At 52.8% G+C, this 15,972-nt stretch overlaps 1 protein-coding gene across 6 annotated transcripts in view; it reads right to left on the bottom strand.

The window, feature by feature from the left end:
* Nucleotides 1-669: 669 nt before the first annotated feature.
* WNT7B (Wnt family member 7B) overlaps nucleotides 670-15,972 on the bottom strand; it is a 103,406-nt gene continuing 88,103 nt past the window's right edge. For 5 of the 6 annotated variants that reach the window (XM_073788070.1, XM_073788066.1, XM_073788072.1 and 2 more), the window contains 2 exons: nucleotides 5,185-5,368; nucleotides 670-1,059 (listed from right to left, as the gene is read on the bottom strand). In XM_073788070.1, coding sequence (XP_073644171.1) covers nucleotides 808-1,059; nucleotides 5,185-5,368 — 436 coding nt within the window. In that variant the 3' untranslated portion in view covers nucleotides 670-807. Of the gene's footprint in view, nucleotides 5,369-15,972 lie in introns of all 6 variants that reach the window. The other variant, XM_033865844.2, reaches the window with a different exon arrangement.

Below are 15,972 nucleotides of genomic sequence, written 5' to 3'. Positions count from 1 at the left end.
GCAAGGTTAGTCACAATTCACCACTTAGGTTGGAAAAGTGAAAGAGCTGATGGAAAACATCCCAAAAAAGAGGTGGAAGGGTAGTAATCGGAAGAGGACTCAGGACTGTTTATATAGCTAATGCAGAAGTCTGTGCATAAAATGTTAGGATGAATCAATGAGTATAGCCAGTTACTGAATACAAGGTTAATATACACAGATGCATTGAATTTCTACAGACTAGCAACAAATATTTAGAAAGTAAAAATTTTAAATAAATTCTGAAGGAAATGCAAAAAGCCAAGAATAGCCAAGACACTGAAAGGAGAACGCGACGGTTAAAACCATTCAAAGCGAGATCCTTAGAACAGTATTTTATTGGCACAAGGATAAGTAAATGGACCAAGGAAGCAGAGCAGAGTCCAGAAACAGACCCTCACAAATGGAGACTGGGTATGTGTTTAAAGTGGCATTACAGAGCATGGGAAAGGGTGATCTTTCCAAAAACTCCTGCTGAGACCATTGAATATCTATAGAGGGTAAAGGAAATTGACCCCTACCTACCTTGTACCATATGAACATATCAGTTCCTAGTTGGATTGTAAACCTGAATAGGAAAAGCAAAATGCTAGAAATTCTAGAAAGTAAGTCTCACAACCTTAGGGTAAGAATTCTTAACTATGTTACAAAAGCGATTACAATGGGCTTTATTAAAAACTAAAGAATCACCTTTAAGAGACTGAAAAGGCAGTAGGAGGAGTGATTTGAAACATACGTAATTGCCAAAGGGTTCATATCCCAAATGTGTAAAGAAAGAATATGTATCCGTTAAAAACTTAGGAAAAAAATGGGGACAAGACCTGAACAGGCACTAGACACAGAAGATACCCATTTCACCAACAGACACCCGAAAAGGTACTTAACCTCCTTAGTAATCAAGGAGATAATTAAAACCACAATGCAGGGCTTCCCTGGTGGCGCAGTGGTTGAGTCCACCTGCCGATGCAGGGGACACGGGTTCGTGCCCCGGTCCGGGAAGATCCCACATGCCGCGGAGCCCGCACGTCCGGAGCCTGCACTCTGCAACGGGAGAGGCCACAGCAGTGAGAGGCCCGCGTACCGCAAAAAAACAAACAAAAAAACACAATGCAATACCACTGCTCCCCACCAGAATAGCTAAGACCAGCAATGCCATACGTGTATTGGTGAGGATGTGGGGCACACGGGACTCTCGAATGCTGCTGGGGGAGTGTAAACTGGCACAACCTCTTTGGGAAACAATCTGGCATTTACTGTTTGCTAAATTTGAAGATAAGCGTAGAGTGTGACCGGCGATTCCACTGCAAGGATCATACTTGACAAAAATGCATGCGTCGGTGAACCAGAGGCACAGACGAGATGCAAACGTTCGTTATTTGTGACGGCCAGGACGTGGGAACAACCCAAGTGTCCTCAGCAGTGACACACTCACAGAGTGTGAGACTCGACAGCCACACTCAGGAGGGGTGGGTTCCCAATGTCGAGTGAAAGACGCTACGCACAGATGATTACTGTATGACTGTTTCTTTAAAGTTCAGCAGATAGGACCGTAGAAGCAAGGAGAGCAGTCACATGGGTGTGGTCACTTTGTGATCGTTCACTGAGCTGTGCACTTGGTTTTGTGTCCTTCTCCGCATGTTCTATATTCCACACTAACAAAAATGCTCCCCTGCTCCCCTGGGTGCAAGTTGAGCTGCTGTACAGAGACCCCAAAATACTGTGGCCCCACCAGACTGATGCTTCCTTCTCATCATGTGATGAGTGGCCTCTGGGCTGTCACTCGAGGCAGACGGGCAAGCAGGCTGGGGACCGAGAGCCCTGGGGGCCGGCAGGAGCCCAGTTCCTCTGTGTCTGGTGGCTCTGCCGTCTCCTCGGGTGCCACCGCTGCACAGCTGAGGTTGGGTGACTACCGCGTGCCTATTTCCTGCCTTTGGGAAGAAGGAAGGAGAGGGAAGGGCAAGCACACATCTTACACGCTCCTGTTGGTGCGAGTTTAGCCCCATGGCCACACTCGGTCCTGAGTGAAGCTGGGCCGGGCTGTGTCTAGTCGGGTGGCCGTGTGCCCCCCTCAGGGCGCTGGTGGTCCCTGACCACAGGAAAGAGGCAGAGTGAGTGGTGGGGACAGTTGGCAGGCTCTGTCACAACACCCAGAGTTGTGATGTCGAGCCCTGCGTGGGAGGGGTTTCATCTCCCGGCCCTTCTTTCTAGCGTCCCCAGCCCCCTTCTTGTGCGGCCCAGGGCTGTTTGGGCAGATGTATGTGGCTGGAATGTCCTAAAGGATAAGGTGGCCTGAAGATACACTCCACACTGCCCGGAGGGAGTGTCAGGGGTCAGGCCTTAGGAGCCAACCGTGTCCGGATCCCAGAGCTGAGCATGAAGGCAGGGCAGGAGCCAGGGCAATTCAAGAAAGAAAGAGAAGCCAGGGCACGAGCAGAGAGCGGGGGATGGCGACGGGGGCGCGGGGGTGTGAAGCCCAGGGTGCCTTCCCTTCAGTAGGAGGCCCCCACCCACGGCAGGGAGCTTTGGGAGTCCTTGCTTGAAATGCGCAGGTGCCGTGGCCAGGTCAGGGCCTGGAGGACTGACTCGTGCAGTGAGTGGCTCACTGTCTGGGGGGCCAGGAGGGAGCAGCAGGTGAGGCCCCGGGGCTCAGGAAAGGCGGGGTGGAGCCCCCGCGCCCTGGATGAAGGCCTGCAGGCCTAAAGGTCCCCATGAGCCTTGGCTTCCTTGTCGGTAAAATGGCGAGGATGCTGCAGCGCCTGTGTTAGATTCTCGGGGACATGGAACCTACAGGATGTGCACACACACCCTAAGAGGTTGACTGAAGGAGCTGCGGCCTGTGGCTAGCGGCAAGTCCAGGAGAGCCAGTGGTGTAAGTTCAGTGCAAAGGCCTGCAAGCTCCATCCCCAGAAAGGGCCAGTTTCACTTCAAGTCCAAAGGCAGGAAAAAAGCCAGTGTCCCAGCTCAAGGCAGGCAGGCAGGAGGAGAAGCCCTTTCCCAGGGGAGTGGCAGCCTTTTTGTTCCGTTCGGGCCTCCCCGGGGAGGGCCGTCTGCTCCACCTACCCAGATGCTGGTGTGGACCGCCCTCCCAGGCACGCCCAGAGTTATGTTTGACCCCTTGTCTGGACACGCCGTGGCCCAGTCAGCTTGACACAGAACGCACCATCACGCCTTCTAAGGGTCCTGTGAGGGTCCATGAGGTGGGGGACGTGCACGTGCCTTGTCGCGGTGGCCACCGGGGAAGGGACACTTAGATGGCGCTGCTGCCCGCCGGGGCCCACGTTAGCTGCTTGTTGGACTGCCTGCATCCCCACTGAGCTAGCAGGCCAGTCAGCAGGGCCGGTGTCTGACGTCCCTTGCGTATTTAGCCCCGTTAGGGGCTGAATCATACCCCCACCCCGTATTCATGTGTTGAAACCCTAACCCCAGCACCTCAGAATGTGGCTGTATTTGGAGACAGGCCTTTAAAGAGGTGATTTCATTAAAATGTCAGGGTGGGCCCTAGTCCAGTCTAACTGGTGTCTCCATGTAAGAAGAGGAAATTTGGACACACAGACCCCAGGGCCCTGCACGCCCAGAGGGCCGATCCCATACAGAGGCAGCAAGACGGCGGGCGTCCGCAAGCCCAGGAGAGAGGCCTCAAAGGGAGCCGCCCCTGCCGACACCTTGATTTCAGACTCTGGCCTCCAGGGAGAAAGGGTTTCTGTGGTGTAAGTCTCCGGTCTGTCATCTTGTTGCGGCAGCCCTAGGAAATTAACACAAGTGCACAGGGCTCGGCATTTGCTGAAGGTTGAAGCAATAAGACGCTTTACCCTTGTCCTCCACGAGCCTCCTTTGTAATGTCGGGAGACAGACGTGGAAACAAGCTACGGTTCCCGCCCCGAGGTGACCATGGGAACAGAGGGTGTTCAGAAGAGGCTTCCTGGAGGAGGCTTCTGGCGGCAGCTCGCGGTGGGTGTGGGCTGGAAAGGCGCTCTAAGCAGGGAACCAGGAAAGAACAGTGCCTCTGGGAACATCCTCACCGCCGCTGAAGGGTTCCCTGCTGGGGAGACCTCGAGCCTCCCTAAGGAGTTGGGGCCGCGGCCTGAGACGGCGTGGGGCTCTCCGGCCCCCGGCAGGAGACTCTCACTCTGGCAGCTGCAGACGTGTTGGATGAAGCAAAGCTGTTGGCACACGGGCCAGGCGAGAGGCAGCCTGGTGGAGCAGAAAGCCTCGGACCAAGGTCCCATTCCCGAGTCTGAGCTTGGCAAGTTACCTGGCGTCTCCGAGCATCAGCGTCTCCCTCTTAGCCGTCAGGCCAGAATCAAGGTGAGGATTGATCTGACGGTTTATGTAAGGGGCCTCGCTCTCTGGAAGATGCTCAGCCTCAGCGAATGGCAGCCCTCCTCGGGCTCCCACAGGGTGGGGTGGCAGGAGCAGAACAGGGAATCCTACTCCCGCCCACAGAGGGCAGAGGCAGGGCTGGCTCCAGCCCCGCCCTGCTGCCTTCCACTGGATCCGGGTTGGGTTCCTCCCACTGTGCTCCTAAGTCCTGCTCAGTTTTTCAAGCCACCGTAACACCCTCCTCCTCCAAGAGGTTTCCAAAGACTTAGGTTCTCCTTAATCTGCACCTTCCACCAATCGCTGGGCTTTGCAGCCACTGCCTAGTTCACTTCCTGTATGAGGACCACTGACTCGGGAGAGGCGCTGGGGGAGGGAGGCAAGGCTGCTTCCCCGACACAGCAGGTCGCTGGAATCTCGGAAATGACTTGCACAGAGCTCTGCTCTGATGACCCCGACGCTCGGCCAGCTGTCCCTCCCTTCCACAAACAGCAAGTGCTGTGTACTGTGCTGGGTGCTGGGACGAGGTGGTCAGTGGTCCCCATGCCGCTGCCAGTTCTCAGAGGGAGATAGACATTTATCAGATCATCACAAAAGTGCAGTTACAGCCGTGGTAAGTGTCCAGAGGGACACAAGGGCCTGTTGAGTGCATAGTGGCGCCCCATCATACCCATGCCCATCACACCATCAGCACCCCTGGAACTCCACAGCCACTCGGCAAAACCTCCATTCTCGCCCAGCGTCTGGCCCCACTGTCTCCCCTCACTTTCCACTTCACCAGGGCCCTTGAACAGGAACTCCCAACATTTTTCAGCACCAGACCATCAAGCCTTCCTCCTCTGCACCCACCTGTTCCTCCATCCCTCCTGTCACGTGAAGGAGCCCCACCTTCTTTCGAGGCAGGTCCCTCCACACATGCAGTGGTGACATCCATTCCATTCCCACAGGGATCTCAGCATCAGGCAGCATCTCTCGTATCATCAGCCTCTCCCTCCTTCTTGCTTCCTTTCCAACAGGCTCAAGTTTCAACTGTCTTTAAAAAAAATTCCAGATACCCTTTCATTATTTAGCTCAGTTGTCTTCAAACTTTTTGTTCCCATTTCACTAAAAGAACTTTGAAGAAATCTACACCAACATTTTTATCTTGAGTCTTTATAGTTACAAACATAATTTGCAACAAATAGTAGAGATGCTTTAAAGAGCACTATTACGTCACCCCTTTAAATGATTTTAATAGAATTGAAATATAGAAAAATGTGTTTCCCAACATAATCCATCTTAAAAGTGAATGTGCTTTTCTTTTAATGTTTGGAAATAATAGTTTTACTTTGTCTTCTGGAGTCTGCATTTCCACCTTATTTTACTCACAGAATTGTATCCTATTGTAGTATTTTTATGCTTGAAATCACAGAAAATGTGTATGATTTCACATACAGAATTAAACTCTGGCCATAACAGAACTAAATTAAAACCCATGACAGAAAGATACCTGGAAAATATCTGAATATTTGGAAATTAAAAAGCACACCGCTAAATAACCTGTGGGTGAAAGAAGAAGTTATAAAACAAACTTAAAACGTTCAAATGATAAGGAAAACACAATACAGTCACAGCCCTTGGTATCTGAGGGGATTGGCTTCAGGACCCACCGCAGATACCAAAGTCTACAGATGCTCGAGTCCTACTGTCAGCCTCCGTATCCGAGGTTCGCGTGGTACTGTAGGATTGGAGAAACATCCGAGTATAAGCGGACCTGCACAGTTCAAACCTGTGTTGTTCAAGGGTCAACTGTGTATGAAAATTCTAGAAATGCAGCTGAAACAGTGTTTAAGGGAAATCTGGAGCTTTAAAATGCTTTGTTAGAAAAGAGGAGAGATTTAACATTGATGATCTCAGTTTTCACTGTAAAAACCCAGAAAGAGAAGAGCTAATGAAACAGAAAGTAAGTAGAAGGAAGGAAGCAATACTGATAAAAGCAGAAATCAATAAAATAAGAAACGGGCAATCAGAGAAAATCAGTGAAGCCATAAGCTGGTTCTTTAAGATTAATAAAGTTGACGTATCTCCAGGGAGCATGCTCGAGGAAAAAGACACCCACAAAGAGCAGCAAGAAGGATGGGACATCACTACAGATCCTACAGACGTTAAAAGGAATGAGGGAATATGAGGGAAACGTGACCAACTTTATGCCAAAAAAACTGAACACGTAAATCATTTCTGTTAAAGACATGACTTATCAAAATGGACACAAACAGAAATAGAAAATCCAAATAGCCCTACGTCTGTTCAACGGAATTTGCGATTGATCTTTCCACAAAGAAAATCCCAAGCCTCTATCTTTGATCTCAACGCCTCTAAAGCATGCCGCACGTGGCAGCCGGAGTGACCTTTCCAGAGCACAAGTCTGCCCTGTCATTCCCCTACTGCAGAGTGCGGCTCACTCCGCAATATGACTTTCGAGGCAGTTTGATCCAGGTGTTGCCTGCCTCTTCACACCCTCGTCTCTGACTGCCATCCTTCCCCCCTCCGTGCACACATACACCCGCGCATGCACGCACGCTGCAGTGCGCACGCGCCTGGTTTCTACCCCGCTAGTTCTCTGCTGGCAGAAGCCGGCCCCCCCACCAGGGGGCATCTGGGAATGTGTGGGAGCATGAGTCGTCACAACCACTAAGGGCTGTCACTTGACCTTGAGTGGGCAGGGGTGTCAGACATCCAGCAATGCCTGGAACAGACCCCACAGTGAGAATCCCGCTGCTGAGAATGATGCCACAAGAACCCCACTGAGTCTTGCCGGACTGAAGTTTCTCTCGACTTCACCGCTGGGAATTAGACACACCGTTAGCTCTGCCTGCAGCCCCTTTACCTCGTCTTTACCCGCCTAATCCTGACTCAGCCTTTGGGGCTCTGCTTCCAAACGTATGCCCAGCAAATTTACTGCGTTGAGTTTGCCTCCCTCCACCTGCACCCCTTTTAATTAAATATAAGTCCGGTTCAAGTCCAGGAGCAAAGACTTTTAGTTTGGATATACTCTAAGCACGAAAAGCACTAAGGCGGGGGGGGGCGAGGAAACTCTAATATTTACTCTGTAACCACGGTTAGGCTCCCCTACTCTTGAAAGAGAGGCTTTTTCCAGATCTTCCTTGTCTGGGATTGTGAGTGGTTTCTCTGGGAGCTCTGGCCCACACCTGGGCCCTCCCGGCGTGCCCCAGTCTCCTCTCCGTCCCACTTCCCCCTTCCTGGTCCCCGTTAATCTCTACTTTTCATTATCCTAGTTCATCTTTCTCCCAAAGTCGAGCTTCTGTCGAGCTTTCCCCCTCCCCGCTCCCAGTGGGGGGGCCCGTCTACCTGCGGACCACCTGTCCCCACCCCACAGGGCAGATCCTCAGGAAGAGGTGACAATCTGTAGGTTAAACAGGGGAAGGGCAAGAGCCACCTTCAGCACATTCCCCGTGTGTTGGCGGGGACGCAGGGCAGAGCTGGCCCCGCTGCAGGTCTGCTATCACTTTTCTAAACGTTCTGCGTTGTAATTACAGGTTGTGGTCTTCATGAAACCTGAAAATGTCAGGAAGAACAGAAGGCCCCCAGCCCGTGCTCTTCTCATTGATTCTTCGCCTCTTTATGTGTACGGCGAAGCCTAAAGACCTGTCAGTCAAGGCAAGAGGATTAGCCTCACCCATGTGAAGGGAAAATTGGGAAGGAAAAAAAAAAAAATCCTTGTCTGAACTTGAAAATGAAAATGCTGATGTGGTTTTTATTCCAGAAACATATCTTACTGATTAAGAGCATGGAGAGCTCCCGGCTCGTGGGTGGGCCAGCCGTCGTTGGCCTCCCGGCTCTCCAGGGCCAGGCCCGGCTCGCCACCCGCAGCGTAGCAGAGGCAGAAGGCGGCGCGGACGCTCCCAGCGCAAACCTTTGCTGACGGGATGGCCGTGCGTGCATGCACGCGGGCACACACAGGGCGCTAAAACGGACCCGCTGAGACAGGCAGGTTCCTTCACTAAGCTTGGTTAGCTTTGCATCCGGGGGACGGAAAGGCAGCAGGTCACCCTGGAAGGAGCGTGGACTTGGAGTCACGGAGGGCTGGTCTAACCCAGGGCTGCCGCTCATTAGCTGAGTGACCCTGGGCAAGTGACAAACTCCTTGTGCCCTAGTCTCACCATCTGTAAAACGGAGATCGTGGCACCTGCTTTGTTGAGGTTGATGAGATAACGCAAGGGCCGCCATCAGCACCTGCCCGCACAGAACAGATGCCCCGCGAGCGGCCACCATCCCAGTGCCAAGGTGGTGGCACGGGGGACACCCCTCCCACCCTCAGCCACCTGAGGCCACTGCCTCCTCCAGGCAGCCTTTCTCTCCCCGGGTTCTCTGCTGTGGGTTTGAGCTGCAGAAGAGGCCTTGGCCCCGGCGGCCTCAGTTTCCGTGACTGTGAAATGGGGCCGACACCTCTGCACACTTAGACCACACAGGGCTTGCGGCTTGGCGTGACCGCAGAGGCTGCTGCCAGGAAGGCAGCCTTCGCCAAGGGCTGGCTTCCTCCCGGCCAGGCGCAGCTGGGTTGGGTCACAGAGCGATGGCGGCGATCGATAATGCTGTAACTGGGGTGACTTGGGTATTCTTCCCAGGTACCGCGGACGACGACTCACGCTCGGTAAGTCAACATTCCACTGTCATCAGGCCCAGGAGACACTTCAACAGCCTCACGGGGGTTCAGGTTTCACAACTTCGGTGTCTGACGTGAGGTCCTTGAGTCACCCAGAGATTCCACACCTCGGAAGATGTTTCCGTGGAGCCTTTGTTCCCAGAGTCCTGTGCAGACAGGGTTTCTCTGAGGCGTTTAGCTGACACTTAGAGGGTTTCCAGCTGCAGTCTCTTCCCAGCAGTTAATATCCTGTAAATCATACATCTGCCCGGGCCCCCGGCTCCCGAGGCCCGGCCCCCTCCTCAGCCCCTCCTCTTCCTGTGCTCTTGGTGCTCCCAGCTGCTCCCCTTCCCTCGCTTCCTCTCTGTTTTCTTCTGCTTCTTTCTGGGGTCCCTGCCCACCTCCGCCCCCCTTTCTCAGCTCTGGGCCTTGATGCTAGACGCACTCACTTCTCGCCCCCGCTCCCCCCATGGGGCGCAGGGCCCGACTGGCATTGGACAGTGGAGGGGACGAGCCACGACCCAGAGGAGGGGCGGGTCCTGGGGGGAGCACGGAGACATGGCGCGGGATACGAGGCACCACAGGCGTCCCAAGCCACCCACGGCCCTGTCACCGCTCGCCAGGGGCTGAGCCCCAAGGAACATGTGGTTTGGCTCCAGAAGGTGTGCGAACTGCACTCTCCTGTGGAGTGCCCCCAGCTCCAGCCTCCTATCCTGGTGCCACATGGCGGGAGGAGCAGATCCAGGGACGAGAGTGCCCGGCGGGTGCCCAGAGCGGGCTCCCTCCTCCTGTGACCACGTGCAGTCACCCGGTCCCCACTCAACGGTGGTCACCAAGTGCCCTGTGCACGCCGACCAGGTCCCTGCCCTCCCGGAGCTGATGTCCAGGAGGCGGAGCCCAGTACCAGTAAGTTACAAGACAACAGATCTTGGTGATGGGGCCGAGAAGGGAGGGAGGACTGGGACCCTGTTTGCAGCATCAGGGAGCACGTGCACCCTCACGGCACAGCAGAGGGATCAGAGCCCCGGTCCTGGCACCAAATCCTCACCGATGTGAACCTCAGCCCCTTCCTTCCTAGCTGTGTGGCCTTGGGCAAATTGGTCGACCTCTCGGGGCTTCCGTTTCCTTCTCTGTAAAACAGAGCTGCTCATAGTAATGACTTCTTGGGGCTGCTCTGAAGGCTCAGTGAGCTGACATGCACACAGCAGCTCAGGGCAGCGCCGGGCCCGTAACGCTTTCAATCCAGGGCCGCGGGCCAGGAAAGAAGAAACACAGGGGCTTTAAGAGTCGAATCCAATCGAGGCAGGTGGAGGGGTTCCAGAAAGAGCCGGCTTCCCAGCCGGGGGAGACCTAGTATGGCCGAGAGGTGATCCTGCACTGCCCTCTGGGGGTCGCCCCCGCAGGAGGGAGGCCGATGTGGCCACTGGGCCACAGCAGCCCAGCACCCGGACCACCACCCCTGCCCCGTCACCCCGGCGCTCCCCACGGGGTTGCCGCTGCCCCTCCCTCCTTCCCCGCAGCCCCCGGCTCACCACACGCTCCTGCTACTTCCGCAGTAGTGCCTGGACACCTTCCCGCCAAGAGATGGTCCTGGCAGCCCTGGCTCGGCCTCCACCGCCCCTCGTCCGGGGATGATGGTGAGGACAAGAGCTGGCGCCCGTCCAGTGCTTCTTGTTCATCAGGCACCATCCTGAGAACGTGATCACACACCACGTTTAACCCTCAGCAGTCTCTCAGGTGGTGCCTTTATTATTCCCATTTTACAGATGAGGAAACTGAGGCTCAGGGAGCGACTCCAGAGACCCGCTCAGCCTTTCCCTTCCACAGGCACAGCCTGGAGCTTGTCACTGACAACAAGCGCATCCTGTTCCAGGTGCCCCAAAGCCCACTGCCTCCAACGGTCCTCCAGCTCCCCCAGAACCCTCTGTGGCCTCACTTCCACACCCTTGTCCGTGCTCTTCATTTTCATCACACTCCCGCACACCCTCAACCCCTGCCCCTCTCCCGTGGGGAATTCTTTTCTGGCATAATGCCAATCCTGGCTAAATCCGACCTCCTTCCTGCTCCATGGCTACAGCTTCTGGGGGGGAGCACTTGCCCTGCAGCCGGGTAACGCAGGTGTGACCCTGTCCCCGACGCCTTAGCGTCTCTAGCCACGGGCCACACCCCTGCCGCCTGCGCCCCTTGTTCCAGTCTCTGCCCCGTGCGCCACCCTGGCCTCAGCTCGGGGTCTTCTTTCCCAGCTCCAGAAACAGCAGCAACCGGAAGACACCTGTTACAGCCGCCGAAAACCTTCACGCCCCTCACGGTGATGGGCGCTCAGACCTCCTCGGATGTGCCCGCGGCTCCGGCCGGTTCCCTAGCCCTTTCTCCTCCCTCATCACTGCTTCTGGCCACCTCCTTTGCTGGCTTGTTCTTGTCTCCCAGCCCATAAAGCCGGGAGCTCTCCAGGGTATAGACGGTGGCATTTCTCTCTTAAGCATCTACTCACTCCTTGGAAATGTATCCAGGTTCAAAGCTTTAAATACCAGTTGTGCTCTGACAACCTCCAAATATGTCCAGCCCAGACCCCGCCCCCTGAGCTCCAGACCTTGCACCCAGACCCCTACTTGGTGTCGCACTTCTCACCGCCTCCTAGTCTAAGCCACCGCGGAGCCGTTGCTCTTTGGGCTGGTTGGGATTGCCTGCTCGTGTCACTCTTCCACCAACAGTCCCCTAAGACTTGCATCTCGCTCAGGGCACAGCCGAGCGTTACGGGGGTCGACAGGGCTGCCCTGTGCTGACTTCCGTTCCTCCAGCTCCCCTCCAGCCCCGCAGTCTCCCAGGTGCTCCTTCCGCAAGCCCACTCTCTCCTGCCTCAGGGCCTTTGCACCTGACATCCCCTTTGCCTAGACACTCCTCCCTCAGCTGTCCACCCAGCTCACTGCCTCACCTTCTCCTAGTCTTTGCTACAATGTCACCTTCTCGGTGACACTACAACTTGGCCCCTTCTCCACAGTAGCCCCCTCCTTCCCTGCTTTATGCTCGTCTCCACTTACAGCCATCCAGCCGGCCCGGCGTCAGTTCCGTGGATTCTTGGATCCATGAGGGCAAGGATTTCTCCCTCTCTACTCACTGCTCCACACCCCATGCCCAGAACAGCACTGGCGCACGGCAGGTGCCCATGACGTGTCCACCAAGTGAATAGCACAGGGAAGGCCCTTTGCCCCTTGCTCAGAACCAGGCATCCCAACAGGAAGGTGCCAAGGACAGGTTCTCTCCGGTGCCGGGGAAGCCCAGCCCCACCCCCTAACCCTTCAGCCTTCGAGTGGCTTCAGGTGAGGCTGGGTGGGCTAGAGTCACACTCGGTGTTTCATCCAGGGCTCGAGCAGGTGGCCTGACCCTTGTGCCCCGCATGCTCAGTGGGTCGGCGTCACAGCCAGATTAGCTCGCCGTTCAACCCCGGCTGCCACATTCTCGTGACAGTTACAGGCGGGGGAGGTTCAGCAGCCCCAGTCTCAGACTTGGACTCAGACCTCTGGGCGTCCCCGCTACACACACATGCACACACATGTGCACACTATGTAGGGAGCCAGGTGGCCTCAACTTTGCTAATAACTCCTCATGGCCCTGGCGTCAGACTGGAGCCTAGAGAGTCAGCGCTGGCCGGCCCTTCCCGTCGAGACAATCTTGCCTAGCATCTTACATCACAAGCAAGGACCCTGCCCAGAGAGAGGATGCGGTTTGCATCACCTTTGACTCCCGATTGGCAGTGTTGCTCTACCGTGCCACGTTTAGACGTGGTGAGGGAGAGTGTCATGTCCCAGGCCAAGCAGCAGCCTCAGGAACTACCTCCCCAGAGTGGGCATGGATAAAAGGGGCGCCCCGGCCTCTGTGTGCACCGAACCGGACGACCGACGGGAAGTGCCCACAGCACAGCGGCTTCTCAGGAACAGGAGTGGTGACGACCGTGGCTGCTGCTCCCATAATTCTAGGCTCGGCCTGAGGCACCTTGAACTACATTAAGCCTCTCAACCGGCTGTTATTTTCTTCTGCCCTCACCTGGGTAGATTGGTTCTCACCCTTCTCCCTGGCCTGTCGCACCTCGGACCTTTCTTGCTGGGGCATCAGTCTGTTTCTCCAACTTAGGAGAAAACTGCTCTCTGCTCACCAACCAGAACCAGAACTTGGGGTTCCCGGCTCTCTCAGTGAACACCAGGCTCTTGCTGTCTGTGTGAGTGAAGCCCCCAGTCCTCCTTACCAGGAAGCTGTCTCTGGCTGGCTCACCTCCGTCCAGGTAACGTGTCCTTCCCTGACCAGCCCAGGTGCGAAACAACCTGTGTCAAATCACACTTCACTCTCTTTCTGCTGAAACCTCTGTCTGTAAGTAGTTATCCCTTGGGAGGTGTGGGGAGGACTTGTCGTCAGGAGAGGGCTGGCGTTTTGTCCGGCTTTGCATGGGGTCGCACACCCAGCAAGAAGGAGGCGGCCAAAACTTGGTTTAAAAAGACGGAGACCTTTTGCTCCTGGCCAAGATGAAGTAATGGGCTATTTTTACCACCACATGAACCAACCAAAAGAACCAGACAGAAAATATTAAATAGCAGTTTTCAAGACCCTGGACATCGGGCAATGAAATGAAGTGACCCCTGAGAGAGAGGAAGCAAGGTGAGCTCTACAATACGCCCAGCTTTCTGCCTTGAGAGAGTTCCCAGGCCACAGTACAGGGAAGGGGAACCCAGGCAGATACCAGGAATTGGCCTGAGGTCCAAAAATGGAGCTGAGAGTCCAGGAGAACCAAGGCGGCTGGAATTGACAGGGCTTAGTATCAGAGAAGAGAGAGCTGCACAGAGAGACAGCCCTTGAGATGTGCATAGGGTCCCCCTCAAGTATTCCCCAGAGGACTGATCCCTGCATGTGTGTGTGAGGAATTATCCTAACGGATTAAAGGAAACAGTGCCCAGTGCTCTCATAGGGCTGGGATCAATGCCTGTTCCCACCAGCTAGACTGGAAGAAAAATAATTCTGGTGAGTGAGACATTTGGGGGAAGAGGGTAGAGGACTCAGAAAGGTAGTGGAGAATAATTATCCCTAGACTGAGTCCTTACCCAGACTTACCTAATATATGGTGAAAAGCAAGACCCAAAGGATCAAGCTGAGTCCAAGTAACTTAGCTGCATCCCAGATCACAGTTCAAGAATGTTTACTGAGATACAGTACTATCTAGTGCCCCCAAAGGTAGATTTTTACAAATGTCAAGCATTCAACCAAAGATTATGAGGCATGCAAAGAAGCAGGCAGCATGATCCATAATGAGGAAATAACTAATCGATCAAAATTGACCCAGAATAGACACACATGTTAGAATTAGCGGAGAAGGACATCCTAACCGTATTCTTCTGCAAGCTCAAATAATAGAGATATGGAGGATTAAAAAGACCCAAATCAAACTTCATCAAAAACTACAATGCACGAGATGAAAAATACAGCGGATGGAATGAACAGAAGATTAAGAGATCACAGAAAAGATGAATGAACTTGAAGACGTAGCAATAGAAACTATCCACAATGAAACACACAGAGGAAGAAGGATCCCCCAATGAAACAAGTATCAGTGAGCTTGGGTCAACTTCAAGCAACCTAATATATGAGTAATTAGAGTCCCTGAAGGTGAGCAGGCAGGGAACAGAAAAAATATTTGAAGAAATAATGACCAAAAATTTTCCAAAATGATGAAAGCTATAAACCCACAGATCCAAGAGCTCAACAAACTCCAAGCACAAGAAGCATGAAGAAAAACAAGACACATCATAACCAAATTGCTCAAAAACAGTGATAAGGATAAAAATCTTAAAAGCAGCCGGAGGGGGGGAAATATATTACACAGAGAGGAAGAAAATAAGAATGATAGCAGATTTCTTGTCAGAAACAATGCAAGTGAGAAGACAGTGAAGCAACACCTTTAAACTACTAGAAGAAAACTATCAACCTATACCTATCTCTAAAACAAAAATACCTTTCAAAAGCAAAAGTGAAATAATGACACTATCAAACACACAAAAGAAGGAAAAGCTTCATCAGCAGGACACTTGCCCCACAAGAAATGTTAAAGTCCTTCAGGCAGAGGAGAAATAATACCAGCTGGAAACATGGGTCTAACAAAGGAATTAAGAACACTGGAAATGGTATCTACATAGGTAAGTATGTAACACTTTTTAAAAATTTGAATCTCTTTAGAAGATAATTGAAAAGCCTAAAACTATAAAACTTTAAAAGAAGACCTTTGTGATCTTGGGTTAGACAAAGATTTCTTAGATATGACACCAAAAGCGTGATTTATTGAGACAAATTGATAAATTTGACTTTATAAAAATTAAGCTTTTTTGATCTTTGAAAGACATTGTTATGAGAATAAAAAGGTAAGCCACCAGCTGGGAGAAAATACTTTCAAAGCAATATCTGATGAAGGACTTGTATCCAGAATATACAAAGGATTCTCAAAACCCGTAATAAGAAAACAAACCACCCCATTTTTTAAGTGGACAAAATATTTGAACAACATTTCTCCAAAGAAGATATATGAAGGGCAAATAAGCACATGGAAAGATGCTCAATATTATTATTCATTAGGGAAATGCAAAGTAAAATCTCAGTGAGGGACCCCACACATCTATTTGAATGGCTAAAATTAGGAAGACGGACAATAGCAAGTGTTGTTGAGAATGTGGAGAAACTAGAACTCTCACCCACTCCCGGCAGCAACGAATATAAAACGGTACAAGCACTTTGGGAAACAGTGTGGCAATTTCTTCGAAAGTTAAACATACACCGACCTTAGGATCCAGTCATTCCACTCCTGTGTTTATCCAAGGGAAATGAAAACACAGCTCCATACAGAGACTTGTATATGAATATTCACAGCAACTTTATTTGTCACCCCAAACTGGACCCAAGCTAAACGTCTATCAGCCCGTGAATGGGAAAACAAATGACGGTATAGACACTGAACGATAAAA

The sequence above is a fragment of the Tursiops truncatus genome, chromosome 11 (assembly GCF_011762595.2).
Source record: "Tursiops truncatus isolate mTurTru1 chromosome 11, mTurTru1.mat.Y, whole genome shotgun sequence".
Classification (NCBI taxonomy): domain Eukaryota; kingdom Metazoa; phylum Chordata; class Mammalia; order Artiodactyla; family Delphinidae; genus Tursiops; species Tursiops truncatus.
This window is presented reverse-complemented; position numbering and strand designations above follow the sequence as displayed.